Source organism: Silene latifolia, chromosome Y, assembly GCF_048544455.1.
Source record: "Silene latifolia isolate original U9 population chromosome Y, ASM4854445v1, whole genome shotgun sequence".
Lineage (NCBI taxonomy): Eukaryota > Viridiplantae > Streptophyta > Magnoliopsida > Caryophyllales > Caryophyllaceae > Silene > Silene latifolia.
Genome location: NC_133538.1, coordinates 317627132 through 317644576, shown reverse-complemented (window position 1 = coordinate 317644576; position 17445 = coordinate 317627132). Strand labels below are relative to the sequence as shown.

Sequence of the window (17445 nt, the reverse complement as noted above, 5' to 3'; positions counted from 1 at the left end):
TTAGCTTTCCCTACCACAACCCGCTCCACCCTGTCAGTCTCCTCATCAACCTTCTCGGACACAAACCCACCAGGCTGCTCTTTAGACTTCCTGCTATCCTCCACATCCTCCACCATAACATCACCCCTAACCCCAACATTCAAAACATCCACCTCCTGCCTTCCAACATGTCCACCACACTCCCATTGCAGGGACCCCATTCTGCTTACGCCACCATCACCCTGCCCCTCCTGCGAATTCCCCTCCAACACACTCCGCAGCTCCACGCCTCCCTCGCCCTTCTGAAACTTGTCTTTGCTAGATAAAGCAATGCGTTTCAGCTTCGCAATCATCTCTTCTTCGGACCGACGGTACTCCTCGTCAAACTCCGGTCTCAAATCTCTGCTAGTCTTACGCCCCTCAGCAACACCCGCCTTTCCACCCTTCCACGGCGAAGCACGCAATTTTTCCCCATAAATCAAATTATCCTCATCATACGGCCCACTAACACAATCTTTAAGACCATAACCCAAAACACCACATCCATAGCAAAAAAGCGGTAGTCTCTCGTACTTCACATCGAAAGTGTTAACCTTCCCATCTGCCAATCGAACTTCCACCGATGGTTGCAGTGGCTTACGAATATTATGGAGAACCTGAATTCGAACCGCCTTCTCCAGCTCCGGGTAAGGAAGTACATCACGCACAACGTATGTCCCTAGCTGCTCCCCCAATCTCTTCAAATTAGCTTCGTTAGTACGCCCTTTAATTGGGAGGTCGTAAATACGAGCCCAAATAGGTAGCCTATCAAGAATAGTTTCAGACAGTTTCCCCTCCCCACTAGGTTCATTGAAACACCACACAAACTTGTCAAAGTGCCAAGGTTGGCCCTCAATTACCCTAGCTTTATCTCTATCGTCCTCAAATCTGAATATGAAGGTTCTCTCCCTAGCATCGAGAACATTACCCATCACTTTCCCTGTTGGATTCCATAAACGAAGCATTGTATCAATGGCTGCTTTACTATTTATCGTCTTCGTAGCCCAAATCTTGCCAACAAGTATCTTTTCCGCCTGTCCTTCAACACCCTCCTCCTCGTTAGCCTCCCAAACAAACACCTCTCGCCTTCCGTTTGAGCACTCCCCCAACACCCCTTTGCCTTTGCTATTTCTCCCACACTCCATAGTTAAGAAAATCCCAACTATAGCACGTAAAAAGCAAACCAGACAGAAACCCTAATATGCGGAAAAAAACCTAGACAAAAACCGCGCAAAAAACAGAAACCCTAAACTTTCCTTAAGCGAAACACAACGAGAAACTCAGCACAAAAGAAACGAACCTAAGAAACCAAGCTACACACACGATGTAGATAGGCCCTTGAACAAGAAGGAAGAAGCGTAGATGACCTAGGACTCAAACTCCCATAGAACCCTAGGAAGACCTAACTAAATTGTAAAGAAAAAAAAAAAAAAAAAAAAAAAAAAAAAAAAAGGGTATTTTCCGTTAAACTTATTTTTGTATGTTTTTTATAAAACCTACTGGCGATTCCATACTTATTATATTATTTACTTAAAAATTGAGATTTTTCACGGGATTTCACAGTGGCGTCTCCATTGGGGATTTAATAAGAGGGTAAGACTCGAAACTTATTTGTAATAATACATATTTGACGTTGTTTGTTTCGCTGCTCAAGCGCGGCTATTGATTAAGATGAAATGCTGCCTGCATGCATGATTAAATATCGGACGTGATTAGAACAAAAAGTCAGAAGTTGATAACATGCCTAACAGAGAATTTGATAAACCAAAAAGAATTACATGTACATCTTCTAGTTCTCGCATGCATGCATTGCTCTCAGCATTCACTTTTCTTATTATATTTTTTTTTTTCTTTCTTTTCCTTTCTTTTGTTGATTTTGCATACTAATACAGTATTGTTTTATTGTACTTTATACTTTGTACTTTCACAAATTCTTACTTGTGACGGAGATATCCGTCACAAATAAGAGACGATCAAATACATACCATTTAATTCAATGTGATACCCGTTTGCATGGAACCCTGCGCTGACAGCACATCAAAAGGGGGCGGCTTCACTATTTGGCGACGCATGACTTGTGTACTGCAAAGGATTATTCTATTGCCAATTGTACTTTGTTTAACATATTTAATTCCAATAATTTGCAATAAGTGTATTTTGCATTAAATGCTTCTGAGATCTTTGCCCCCCATGCACAACCCTACTTCCATTTCACCATGATTTTGCACAACAATTTCCTTCCATTCTCATAATTCTGAACTTCTTTCTACATTTTCCTTTTACTCTCTATAATTTACAACTAAAATGGCGTAAAAATTTACAACTTTATTATTCTCATAGTTCGAAAAAAATGGAGGATCTTCAACAAACCTTTACAGAAATGTTAGTTGATGGTGCCCTAATCGTTCCAACAACAATGGAATGTGCAGATAATAATCATGGTGGGATAATTGATCAGCCTTCAACAGAAAATACGACGACTAGAGGTACAGGTATGCCTTTTTTACGCCATTTTTCTGTTCAGAAGGTAGGGCAAATTATTGTTATTATTAATGTTATTATAATACATCTTAAAATCAAGGAAATAACAAGTTTATATTGAATTATATTGATGTGTTTGTGACATTTGTATTGCATTATATTGATGTGCAAATTCTCATTGAGTATAAAGTTTTTTTTTTTAAGTTTTACCATCATGAACTGTAATATTAGTTTATAGTTTTGATGTGTACCATATATGTTTGATTTTACTGTAATATAATGGATGTTTACATTTATCGTTCTTTTGTCTGTACTGTTGGTCCAAATGTCAGCCTGTCAATTTATTAATTTGAATATTATTTGTAGGTTTTCAGCGCAGCATATGTGTATGATATAACGGATGTTTAAATATAATACGATTGTTTAAATATAATGGAGGTTTACATTTTCTGTGTTAATGGCTTTACTGTTAGTCCTAATGTCACCCTGTCAACAATAATAATGCATATTGTTATTTATCTGTTTAATGTGTGCATTTTCCTACATAATGTCACCCTGTCAACTACATTGGGCCAACTTACTTGGAAACAAATTTTGTACGTCAAACAAATGTGTCTAATTTTCGTCCTTATGTAACCATGTAACTAGAGTATGGATAAATATGTAAATGCAGATGTTGCTATTTATGTTAATTTTTACACTTTATTGCCTAATGTGACCTTGTAAACCTATGTAGGTACAGACTATTCAAAATCCCTATTAGGAATGAAAGCAGAGAACGGAAGTGGCACACCCGTATTCGAGAGATACTTTGAATGTTCATGTGCCGGAGTACATGGAAATGGTAATAGGCGAGACGATAATGGCAATCCTTTGAGGAATTCTGCAGTCACATGTTGCCAATGCAAAGCCGGTTTAAGGACACAAGTGAACGAGGACGGGCAGTGGGAGGTAATGCAACATTTCACAGAACACAACCATGACCTGACTCACACTCAATGACAACAACACCACCGCTCGGAGAGGAGAATTACTGATGCTGAGGCAGAGGCTATAAGGGCCTTGACCGAAGCCTTTGTAGCCCCCTCGGTTCAATACAAAGTGGCAGCTGCTGTAGCGGGGGGCGATGTATTCGTCGGACACACCAAGAGGGATCACATCAACTTTGTTCATAGGCTGAAGATTAAAGCGATCGAGGGCGGTGATGCAGCCACGCTAATTAATCTTCTCACTAAAAGACAAGCTGAGGATCCCGGGTTTTTCTTCCGAGTCTAATTCAACAAAGACGGGAGACTCCATCACCTTTTCTGGTGTGACTCGTGAAGGAAATGTAGATTCATATACATATTAACATACTCATATATGTCTAAATTAATTGGTCATAAAATTAAAACGGATCTTATGCATGCAAACAATAAGATAAATAGAGGAGAAATCATGTCCTTACATTGTAGATTTCGGCTATTAGGGCACAAGAGAGATCACCTATCTCTCTTGTTCTTGAGCTTTTCCAATGGAAGAATAAAGATCTAAGTGTAAGATCTCTCCCTATGCTTTATACCCAAGGCTCCTCTTAATATAATTAATATTACAAATACTAGTTATAATATTAATCAAGGTAGAAAATTGACCCAAAATATTTATAAACACATAAATATTTCGGTATTATGGAGGGAGATGTAGAGAGCTTTTTATCTCTCTAGAATACTAATTTTTGGATAATAAGTTGAATGAATATCACTAACACATTTTAGTGTAATAATAGGTAAAATTATAAGAAAAACCAATGATGGTTTTCACATAAAAAACCGGGTGGAATGGGGGGGCTTTTAGGGGAGCCAATGCATGAACACTTTTGTCTTCACAAGAATATTAGGGTTGCATGGCTAGGAATGTAGGTAATCATTGTGTTCTTATAATAATTAAACAAACACAATATTAGCTTCCACTACCCCTTTATTTCGGCATTCATGGATTAACAAGTGATCCATTTTATTTTTGTCAATTGTAAATATGTCACATGTCACATGTCACATGTGACATATATTTGTTATGTATTTTTAACATATTAAAAATCAACGTATTATCAAAAATACGTCACACACAAAAATCGACTTGGTAATTTTACAATTACTTGTGCCAAAATATTTTACCTTTTATAAATTACAACTGATTGTATTTATAACAATTCATTCAATTTAATTGTTACATTAAACAATTATTTCATCCGAGTAATGATACAATTCAATTACTCAGACCGTATCTTATTTAATCACATTTCAATATGATACGTAAATTTTACTTCCAAAATCGTCCGTCAATTTTCAAGTAATTTAATTAACTCGCAACATTATACGATTAATTAAATAATCAATTAAGAGTATTGCCCTTTAGGTATGACCTAGGGGGTCAACTGATCACCACCGTCACACGACAGTAATGTCAAACTCTAGTCAGCCAATCATTACCGATATATGTTGACCGATTGTGACAATAACAATATTACTTCCCAATTGTATTCATTTTAATGAGACTTAAACATGTGATCATCATGATCATGATGTCGTGATCGCATTATTGTCGGAGGACACATATTCCAACAATCTCCCACTTGTCCTCGACAAGTGTGCGTCACCAATTCTCTTGTCCTATTACTATCTCCCACTCAATGCAAGGTGTCTTTCAGGTCGTACTTGCAAGTGATCATATCGAGAGTGGTTTCCTCGATCTGGAGAATAACTGATTGACCGGATTTATCCACTCTGGATACCTTCCGAGCGTGGCCACGCATTTCCAGTTCATTACTCCTCGAGTGGCCCTGAGATATTGTTATAACCCTGACTAGGGGTGGACAATTCCTATCGCACTCATTCCCTTCGACTAGCCACAGCCATCATAACCCAAAATATGCCCATTTGACCCCATTTACGAAGGTCGTAGTAGCACAAATCAAAGTTAATCGGCGTACCATCTTAGGCGAATAGTCATTAGTCAAAAGAATCGACTCATTTGAATACTATAGTAGCTCTCGCCACGACCAGGCTGTATAAATTTGCCAGAACTCTATAAGCGGTCATAAGGCCCGACAAAATGTTCCTAATGGGGTCTGCCTATGTGATCGACTAGTCATCTCACATGACTGTATGGCACTTGAACTTGCCATCAATCGCCTCACACTCTAGTCACTTCGAGACGTCACCTCATATAAGTAACTATGGGCAAAAACAATGTTAATCCATGTTCACTTTAACGGGGTTCAATTGTCTCTACAACCCGTTTGGATATAACAGTGTTCAAGGTGAGTTAATAATAACTCAAACGACAAATGTCGACATCACACTCGGGTAGTCAAAATCATATTACAACCTTGTGATGTTTATCATAAGTGTAAACACTTATTGACTGCAATAGAAGTTTAACATCTCATGTGTCCATGTGTTCAAACTTCTTACACTTGCAATTTCCTTCACATTCATGTTCTCATACCATGAATTTTACCAAGTACACATCAAGGTTCTCGACCTTGGTTTTGGTTCTTTAACTTGAAAGAACTTTCTTATCGATCATCTCATAACGAACGAATTTTGCGATGAATAATACAACTTGTACCGATCAAGTATTCCATCCACACACAATGCACTAGGTATATGTTTTGTAGAATCTTGTAATAGTTGACAAGATTAGTAGCTTAGTACTTCTCACAAGTCCTAGCTTAACTAGGAAAGATTATCTTTGAATAACTTCTTATTCAACCAACCATCTTTCCAGAACTTCTCATTTCTCTTTTCAAGTTTGAAAGATTTGGGATTCTCATAAATCCTTATATGTGCTCGGGTTTTCTATAATATGTGCAACCTCTTGACACACAATAGAACATTCCGTCAAACACTAAAATCGCTCATCGGATTCTACTTGAGAATGCATGACGTTTCTATTATGGCTCACAAATCAATCATCATGCTCTTATGCATATGATTCATAATTGGACATGTATGTGATTATTCTAATGGCGGAAACATTAGTCACTAATAATCATGAGATCAACCGTTCTCAGGTTCAATGAACTACCATGACTGCTAATGGTAATTCCATTTTCATTCATATGAATAACCTATGTATATGTTGATACGATGTGTATCTCTTTAATACTAATCCAACATCCCATGATGTAATTGGATTCATCATTGTCCATTTTCATCCAGAATTGAAAACTCAAAAGCTTCTTTATAAAAGAAGGTATTAGCTCGTCATTCTTTAATGAGTAATGAGTTTTATACATTCAAGGATGATAGCTCCTACTAAATTCTATGTCTTCACATGAGAATTTCCTAACTCCCACTCAATTCCACATATTTCGAAATTGACTTCTCAATCGAAATTTGTCAAGAATATAAATATAAATTGCTTTGCCAAGTTACTAGGATAAAACCATATATGTTCCCATCATATCCTTTCAAAATGCCTATTTTGAAGTGGTCTCATCTCAACCTTACGGAAAGAGATTTTAAATCTCTAACACACTCATATCATAATGATGTGTAGCAATGTCATTATTCAAATACAAACAATATCTAGAATACGTCCTTCGGAATACTCTTTCGGAAGGAGGATTAACCATTTCCTAGCGAGGTTAAGCAATGACATTTGCGTGGTTAAAACGTTGGCTATAGAAGATATCGGAATATCAATTTTTGCAACTTGATTTTGATCATAACTAGTATGTTACTTTGATTCACTTAGGCTCTTAAGTAAAACTCATGATTGAAACTATTTGGTCAAAATTTATCATATAAAACTTTGTCAAAAACTTGTTGAGACTTTACATTAGTCATTTTTATCCAAAACTTCTTTTGGTCTCCTCGTGTAGTTATCTTGAGAATTTTCTTTTATGATTACTACACTTGGTCTCATTAGTTATATAGAACTAACTTGAGACCATAGATCTCATCTATTCGGTATACTATGTAAATAGATATACCTTTATTCAAATCATTTTCTCTTGTGTAGATCTACATTTACACAAGTACACAATTTTATCTTGCCTTGTGTGTTGTGTCCTCATTTTTCTCCCACTCTATCTTTAGAATAAATACACTATATATTCAAAGATAGCATATGAGACACTAATCAATGATGTTGAAGTATAAGGAGAACTATCTCATAGACAGACTAATAGTAATTGATTTCATATGTGTACTTGGTGATTGACATACCTTTAAGAGAGTTCATAGACTCAAAATCGCTTCAAAAATGATCATACACAAGCCTTAAGCATGTGGACATATAATGAAACCCGTCATTATATTTGTCTATTAGATCACTTTAAGTGAATGATCTTATGTTTCAAAACGCAAGCATTTAAAGATGAATTTTAGAACATTAAAAGGATAAATGATAAAACGGGTGACTTGGGTTGCAAACCAAGTCACTATCATCCAAAATACAACTCATTATCCAAAATACTTTTCCATGTCGAACATGGAAACTCAAAGTTCTAGAATCCAAAACATAACTTAAAATAAGACAATGAAAAACAAAGCTCCATAAAAGCTATCCTTAGCTTCTCCATGGTTTCTCATGCTTGTTTTTCTTTTCCCTTGTCTTTGCTTGGTGGAGGCCCTAATGGAGTGATCTTTCCAGCTTTGATATCACCAAGGTATTTGGAACAATTCCTCTTCCAATGTCCCACGCCATTACAATAATGGCATTTATCAAGAGGACCCTTCTTGACTTTGGAGGTGCTAGCTTCAGAAGACTTAGCTTTGGTGAATGTGGGAGCTTGCTTTTTACCCCTTCTTCCACTCTTCTTGAACTTCCCCTTACTCTTTATGCTTATGTTAAGCACATCCTTGGGAGGGTTCACATTTAACCCCATGTCCCTCTCGGCTTGCACAAGTAACTTGTGCAACTCCTCAAGAGACACATCCTTGTCTTGCATGTTGAAATTCACCCGGAATTGCACATATGCCTTGACTTTGGACAAGGAGTGTAGAATCCTATCTACGATGAGTTCTTTGGGGATTTCAACCTTTTGAATTTTCAAGGTCTCGACAAGCTCCATGAGTTTGAGCACATGAGGGCTAACCTTTTGGCCCTCTTTGAAGTCGAGATCAAAGAATGCCGCGGCCGCCTCATATTGGACGATCCGCGGAGTTTGTGAAAACATGGTCACAAGTTTGGAGTAAATCTCATTAGCATTGCCCATTTTGAAGGCTCTCCTTTGGAGGTCCGCCTCCATCGCAAATATTAAGACATTTTTCATTGCGGCGGACTCCTTTTGGTAAGCCTCATAGGCTTCCCTAGTGGCCGCGGTGGACCTAGTGGAGGGTTCGGGTGGAGAGGCCTCGGTAAGGTAACGAAGCTTGTCGTCACCTTCGGCGGCTAATTTGAGTTGGGCATCCCATTCGGAGAAATTTGACCCATTCTTTTCAAGTTTACATCGATCCATAAAGGATCGGAGCCAAGATGAAGTAGCGAGTGGTGTAGCATTAGGAGTTGGTGTTGCCATTTGTTATGAAAAAGAAGTGGTCTACAAAACAAAATATAAGGAGTAAAACAATTGTCGTTTTAATAATACTCGTAAAAATGTATGATTTAAACAAGTTATTAGCATTTTTCTAGTGACCTCTACCCAACTAGATAAATGATTCCAAGACCCAAATTCATATCGACTTAGGCACGGTGGGGCCGATACATCCTTTATCAATATAACTCGGTGGATTAACGTTTAATCGATTCTACTTTTAGAACTCTTGGTCGATAATATTACATTAACAATTATCTATAGCCCAAAACACATCGACAAGGGCACGGTGGGGCCGATACATCCCTTATCAAATACTTTTGTTGAGTTCAATCCAAATTTCGAATACATGTGTCCATGATCCAAACCCACATTAACTTGGGCACGGTGGGGCCGATACATCCCTCATCAACATGAATTCGGTGGATTAACATTCATCACCCACTTCCCCTACGTAACAAGGTTTGTACCCCGGTGTGGCCGAGTGCACTCCCTCACGAAATAGGTTTTCATGGTTTCTACTATTCGGTAAGGCTATGTCTCAATTGATAGTTTTAGCGAGAGGTCATGTCAATTTATTATCTATCACGTTTTAAGTGAACTAAAGCGGTGAACTACGATAATTTTAATTGACACGGTCGAAAAACTCGATAAAAGAAGACAATGCATGTTTTAGTTATGGCGATTTAGCGATGCATGTGACATAAAATAAAATGCAAGCATAAAGATAAATAAATCCTAGTATGGCCTTTCCTAAAATAGAAAAACTATTAATCTATTACAAATTCGGAAACCAACTCCATTGGTCCCTTGAACTTCGGTTGTGGCACGCATCTCGAGGTAACACCGTCTTTATGTATCGCCATTCTTGAAGAAATCCGTCTTTTGGAACTCCGGAATGAATAAAATTACATAACAAATTACATAATTTCCTATTATACATTTGTAACTAAAATAAAATAAATCTATTAAATTACAAAACGGTGATACGAGATCACAATAAAATTACAACCGAATCGATATTCCCATACATTTCGGGAAATACCAATTAAAAACTAAGGCCATACTAAGTAAAATTACATAATTCAAAATTACATAAATTAAAATTATGACAATCATAAAGAAAAATGCAGCATTATAATATGTATGAACATGCTCAATTTTTATGCTAAATCGCCTTTTAATTAGCCAATATCGTATATTACTCGGTTTTTACGGATTTGCGTGATTTCAACATTTTATAATCACAAAAATACATAAACTCATATTTATGCATAAGTTAATTACCCTAACCTCTTAGGACTCAAAATATAGTCTTCACTAATAATTTGACCATAATTAACTTTTATTTACAAAATTGTTCATAAATGGACCAAAAATTACAAAATAAGCTATTAAACTTCAAATAAATCTAAAAATTTCAAATAAATTCAAAATTTGAAATTTAAATTCATGAACATTCTGGAAAAATTCCATGACACTCATAATGTTCAAAATCTTAGGTTAAAAATTTCGAAATTTTTTTTCCGGAAAAACAATGTCGCGGTTTATCGATTTTTAATAAAATAATCATAAAAACATGGAAAAATTATTTTCATTAACTTTTCAATTTTAGATCTGAAAAATATATTAAAATGCAACATTAGACGTTTTTCTTAAGTCATAGATTATGTTTTTATTAATTTTCACTAATAATGTCACTATTTATGCCATTTTTCTTCAAAAATTCATAAATCATGCAAAAAGACTTCTTTATAGCCAATTATTTTACACACATCTTGTAAAATTGCATGTGACAACATATTAATTTTCTATGACCAGATTCGAAATTTAACTCATAATAACCTATTTTTCACTTAAATCCGAATTTAATAATGAAAAAATCATTTTTCGAGCATAACAAGTCCAAAAATTATGAAAATTTACAGGTTATCTCAAAATAATATATGTGACAACATATCCAAAAACCAAGTGAAAATTCGAAGTATAGCTATTTTTAGACTAAAAATGACATTTTTACTCATAAAATCACATTTAAATGCCATTATTGTAAATTATGAACAATAAAAATCCGAAAAATTAACCAAAATATCCTAAAACACTTTAGGACCAGAAATATTAACATGCATGTAATAATTTCGTGATATATCATAATAACACAAAATTTACAAGTTTTATTTGTTATTCATATAACTTGGAAAAACTTTTAACCAATTTGCATGCAAACAACCGTGGCTCTTGATACCGATTGAAGGAAATGTAGATTCATATACATATTAACATACTCATATATGTCTAAACTAATTGGTCATAAAATTAAAACGGATCTTATGCATGCAAACAATAAGATAAATAGAGGAGAAATCATGTCCTTACATTGTAGATTTCGGCTATTACGGCACAAGAGAGATCACCTATCTCTCTTGTTCTTGAGCTTTTCCAATGGAAGAATAAAGATCTAAGTGTAAGATCTCTCCCTATGCTTTATACCCAAGGCTCCTCTTAATATAATTAATATTACAAATACTAGTTATAATATTAATCAAGGTAGAAAATTGACCCAAAATATTTATAAACACATAAATATTTCGGTATTATGGAGGGAGATGTAGAGAGCTTTTTATCTCTCTAGAATACTAATTTTTGGATAATAAGTTGAATGAATATCACTAACACATTTTAGTGTAATAATAGGTAAAATTATAAGAAAAACCAATGATGGTTTTCACATAAAAAAACGGGTGGAATGGGGGGCTTTTAGGGGAGCCAATGCATGAACACTTTTGTCTTCACAAGAATATTAGGGTTGCATGGCTAGGAATGTAGGTAATCATTGTGTTCTTATAATAATTAAACAAACACAATATTAGCTTCCACTACCCCTTTATTTCGGCATTCATGGATTAACAAGTGATCCATTTTATTTTTGTCAATTGTAAATATGTCACATGTCACATGTCACATGTGACATATATTTGTTATGTATTTTTAACATATTAAAAATCAACGTATTATCAAAAATACGTCACACACAAAAATCGACTTGGTAATTTTACAATTACTTGTGCCAAAATATTTTACCTTTTATAAATTACAACTGATTGTATTTATAACAATTCATTCAATTTAATTGTTACATTAAACAATTATTTCATCCGAGTAATGATACAATTCAATTACTCAGACCGTATCTTATTCAATCGCATTTCAATATGATACGTAAATTTTACTTCCAAAATCGTCCGTCAATTTTCAAGTAATTTAATTAACTCGCAACATTATACGATTAATTAAATAATCAATTATGAGTATTGCCCTTTAGGTATGACCTAGGGGTCAATGATCACCACCGTCACACGACAAGTAATGTCAAACTCTAGTCGACCAATCATTACCGATATATGTTGACCAGTTGACAGTAACAATATTACTTCCCAATTGTATTCATTTTAATGAGACTTAAACATGTGATCATCATGATCAACAGTCGTGATCGCATTATTGTCGGAGGACACATATTCCAACAACTCGATGATGAGGGAGGACTACCGATTGTATCATGACGTTGTCATCTTTGACACAACATATCGCACAAACAGGTACATTCTGATTTGTGGTGCATTTGTCGGTATAAATAACCACTGGTCCAATGTTATGTTTGGGTGTACTTTCCTATCCGACGAGCAAGAAGAATCATTCCAATGGTTGTTCAATGTGTTTAATGAAGCTATGGGTGAGGATGTTCGTCCTGTCTCCATTTTCACTGACCAAGACAAAGCAATGACAAATGCAGTTGAAGCGGTATATTCTATGTCTTACTGTTAAGTTTCACATGTTGAGTTATGCCACCATTATGTAACCACTTAACTTTGCATATCATTAATCCGAAATATGATAACAAATTAGGCAGATGGAAACGCTGAGGTCATAACTGAAGAAATCACTATATTAAGATCTTATGTTATTAGATCAATAACATATGTCACCATATTTTACTAAGTCAAATGGGAACTCAAATGACAACAATTTTCCAAACTTTGTCAACATATTTTAGTAATCAACCTTTTGAGGTAAATTAAAGATGTCACCATATGAAGCACTTATGTAATCACATGGGAAAAAAAATATAGCTATAAACATATGACCTCTGTACGCTAACATTGTCATCTATCCTTAGCAGGCACAGACTATATCTAGTTAATTATTCAATATGTGACCACTTAACCTACGTTTACAATTGTCCAAAAATTGACAACATATTTTAATAATCAGCTCTTTGACTTAAGTTGAAGATGTCACCATATGAAGCACTTATGTAATCAAATTTAATGGCAACATTATTCGTAGATATATAATCATATTATACTGATGAACTTGTGTGTTAATTTTTAAAATGTCACCATATGAATCTGTTAAGTACTGACTTCAATTGAACATTGCAAACATAAATATATGACTTCTAAATGCTAACATTTCTCTTCTGTCTCCATACAGATATACCCAGAAAGCAGGCATAGGCTATGCCAATGGCATATCCAACAGAACGCCATCTCACACTTTGGTAATTTAAAGCATGATAGGACATTCCAGAATTTTTTCAACAAATGTCTTAATGGTTGTTTTAATGAAAAGGAATTCGAAGCGACATGGCAAAGAATGACGACAGAGTATGGTGTTGAGAAACACCCATGGTTCAATAGATTGTATAGTTTACGAATCAAATGGTGTACTGCATTGAATAATCAGTATTTCTCAGCGGGTATCCTTTCTTCCCAAAGGAGCGAGAGTACAAATCATGCTATGGGGTTCCAAGCTTCAAAAACAACATAGTCACTGAATTCTTTGGAATATTTGAGACGACCGTGAGGAGGTGGAGAGGAGAGGAGGAGCGGAAAGAATTCAAATCTATAAGAGCGTCCCCTACATCCGTGTTCCCTCTTGTAGACCTTCTACAACATGCATCTTAGATATACACTATGGAGCTGTTCCGTGTGTTTGAGAAGGAGATTGGACTTGCAATGGGCACCCGGGCAGCATTTATCACCCATGAAGATACCACCTTAATTTATAGTGTCGACACGGTTGGCAACGAGGGATATTCCCATCATGTTACTTATGATTGCGGGAACAACTTGTGTGCTTGCACTTGTAGGAAGTACCAAGTAATGGGCATCATATGTTACCACATCATACGGGTCCTGCACATGCATTCTGTGCAGGAGATCCCGGCTAGTTGCATCCACAGGAGGTGGACGAAATTTGCAAAAACGGAGGTCTGGAAACGTTTACTACCTTCTGATATGCGCCGAAGTGCTGCAAATGAGGCCATTAATTGGCAACGTTCAACACTCACCAATGTCCACAATCTCATAACAAAGAGCCAGAAGGTAATGGAGGCAAGGGTAATTGTGGAAAAGTTCTTTGAGGCGGCAAATGCTGAAGTAATAGTGTTACTGCAGAAGCTTTCTGTGGACGCCGAAACAAACACTCAAACAACCGAAGAGCGCCCTATTCTTGATCCTATCCGTGTAACGACGAAAGGTAGGAGCGCAAGATAAAAAAGCGGACTTGGAAAGAAGAAGAAAGCCAAAAAAGCTGCTGCCAACGATGGGGACACATACACCCCAATACCTCGTCTTCTGTGAACGTCGCTGATATGGTAACATTTTGACCTTTTGCAAACCACAACGCATCAAAGCTAGTGCCACTTAGCCATAGGGCGCGGAAGACATTACTGTTGTGATCATTATTGTATTATTTGTTAGGTTATCTAAAATGGTCTGATATTTTGTCATTTTGAACTATATCGTAATGTTTGGAAGTATGGTCTGCTTTTTGGAAAACGATGTACCGAATTAATGTTACCATTATTGTACAATCTGTTAGCAGATCTTAAATTAATGGTTTTCTCTTTTTAAAGGCATGTTGCCATTCTTGGACTATATGTAACTATAAATATTTGGTAACATTATTGCTGAAAGTATAAACAGCTTAGGGTTGCCACTCTTTTAAAGTATAGACACTATTCTTCCAACATATGTTACCAAATATAACATGGTAACATAATTCTTCAAACTGTAAACCATTTGAGTTAGTTAATTTTATTCTAAGAAAAAATGTTGAATTAAAGGCTGCTTTATGACTCGTTAAATTATGTCCTTATTTTTGCACAATATGATACCATAATTATATGTATACACTTGACATTTTTAACTAATTCAGCGTATGGAAGGATATGGCATTGGCCTTTGATAGTTTAGACACTATTCTTGGAACATATGTTACCAAATAGAACATGGTAACATAATTGGTCAAAGTATAAACCATCTGCTTAGGTAACATATGTTCCTATTTTTATACGAAATGGCACAACTTAAAATACTCATATAAGGGAGGGGAAACACAACTAGATAACAAACAAAGAAGTCATAGCTATACAAACACAAATATTTAGCCAACCTACCGAACATGTCCGAAAATAAGGCCGTACAACAGGGCCATAATTAACGTCCAAAATGAGGCCATACATTACGGCCATATCTAATATCCAAAATAAGGCCATCCATCAGAGCCATATTAATTATCCAAAATAAGGCCATACATTAGGCCCATAAACAACATCCAACCATGACACGTCTACTACTTCGGGGCAGCTGATTTCCTCCCCCTGCTGCGGGTGTTAGTCGGGCAGGTTCTCTGACTAGTAATGCCAATGTCATCAAGGCTAAGAGAAAATGAAGGCGCCTCCACCATCTCCACCACATTCACAAGTGCGTCCAACTTTTCGCCAAGCGCATTCCAAGCAGCAACAAACTCCGGTGAACCCAACTCTTGTGTAAATGACCCCTGGGTCTGTTCGCCTTGACCGACAGTACTTGCCACAGACCCTGACTGAAGCACGTCTGCAAGTCCCTCCTGGGCTGCCAACTCATGAATTAGGCTCTTGTGCATAACGGAGACCACTGAAAGGTTCCTCCTTGTTGTCATCCAATTGCGGACTCGCACCTATACCAAAAGAAATATAATGTAAACATAAAATGAAATGATGTAATGTAAACATAACCAATGCAGATGGTCACATAATGTTTGCAGACGTAAACATTACAAACCTCAAGAATGTTAGCTGCCAACATTTATAACCAATCTGGTCACATACTGTCTGAAGACATCAACATTAAAAAAGATGAAAGATGAGAGCGTACATCATTATAAGAGGCCTGCAATTCCTCATCAGTCTGAATGCCTTCAGGTAGTGGGAGTTGAATAAATCTAGACGAAGGTCCCCTAGAAGCAGGGTCCTGGTCATCTCTGCGACGGTACAAGCGCTTCACTTGGTGCCTTGATATTGGATATGTGGGCAGCTCCCAAACACCAATCCCAAAGCCGCGATGATGAGGGTATGCAGCAACTTCCTGGGCCATTCTCTTCTTCATTCGCTCAAGAGTCCAATGCTGAACAAGCGGTAGGCTAGTCGGTTCTGGGAGCCCCCACCAAGTCAGACGGTGGAAGTACATCATCTGTAGAAACATGAGACAACCTCCTACATTTTTGGTGTCGTTGGACCTCCACGACGCAACTGCTTGGTTGAGACGTAGCAACACCAATGAACACGAGTCCAGCTGTGAAATAGAGTCCATATCCTCCATTGCTTTCACCAAGCGTAAGTCGATACGATTGTGTACCGTTGGTGCAAGGAAAGTCGCCATAGCAAATACCACAAACATTTTCTTAAAATCAGCACCCCTGTCAGGCAGCCCCTGTAATACTACGGTTTTATGAGTCTCTGGGTACTCTATCAAGTAGGCCTTACTCTGTCGAGTAAGGGTGTGTTGCGTTTTAAATTAGTTTCTGACCTATTGGGTACTCGATCGAGTAACCTTGATACTCGATCGAGTAAGGAGGCACTCGATCGAGTACCTCAGCTACTCGATCGAGTAGCTCGGTTAGCGGGTGATAATTCGACGGGTTTTGTTAATAACACGGATTAATATATAAATCTTTCCGTCACTTTCATAATACACCTTTATAAACCCAATAACATTAAAAGGGAGATTCAAGTTACGTTCTTCGCATTCATCCGTGATGTTGACAAATCCCGGAGCGCGAGAGGTCGGATTCCATCGTTCTTGATACCTTTGTAATCCTTGCGTCGAGGATAAGATCTACATACCAATTTTATAGTATTTCGTTAAGTTTCGTTAAACCCTAATTTTGGGATTGGGGGTTTTTGTTATGTTTCTTGATTGGTAGCAATTGCATGATTATATGTTAGGAGGAGGATTCGTAGGAGAGGAATTTTGATACAGCTGTTGAGACCATCTGATTGTGTTGTTGTTCCAGGTAGGGTTTCCCTACTCAGTATTACTTACATAATGTGTGGTGATTGTGCTGTGATTAGTGTAATTGGTTGATTCAGACGGTTG

General features: G+C 36.7%; 2 protein-coding genes across 2 annotated transcripts; both read left to right on the top strand.

The window, feature by feature from the left end:
• Positions 1 to 12676: 12676 nt before the first annotated feature.
• Positions 12677 to 13852, top strand: LOC141631250 (protein FAR-RED IMPAIRED RESPONSE 1-like). The gene is made up of 2 exons (XM_074443947.1): positions 12677 to 12823; positions 13517 to 13852. Exons 1-2 carry the CDS (start codon positions 12677 to 12679, stop codon positions 13850 to 13852), a joined length of 483 nt encoding a protein of 160 aa, XP_074300048.1.
• Positions 13853 to 13998: 146 nt separating this feature from the next.
• Positions 13999 to 14580, top strand: LOC141631249 (protein FAR1-RELATED SEQUENCE 7-like). Its single transcript, XM_074443946.1, has one exon. It carries the CDS (start codon positions 13999 to 14001, stop codon positions 14578 to 14580), a length of 582 nt encoding a protein of 193 aa, XP_074300047.1.
• Positions 14581 to 17445: the final 2865 nt, after the last annotated feature.

Bases quoted from the DNA above. Each gene is read 5' to 3' on its own strand.
- LOC141631250 (XM_074443947.1), top strand. From the start codon at position 12,677: ATGTTTGGGTGTACTTTCCTATCCGACGAGCAAGAAGAATCATTCCAA. The intron at 12,824-13,516 runs GTATATTCTATG...GTCTCCATACAG, and splicing joins TGACAAATGCAGTTGAAGCG to ATATACCCAGAAAGCAGGCA.
- LOC141631249 (XM_074443946.1), top strand. From the start codon at position 13,999: ATGGAGCTGTTCCGTGTGTTTGAGAAGGAGATTGGACTTGCAATGGGC.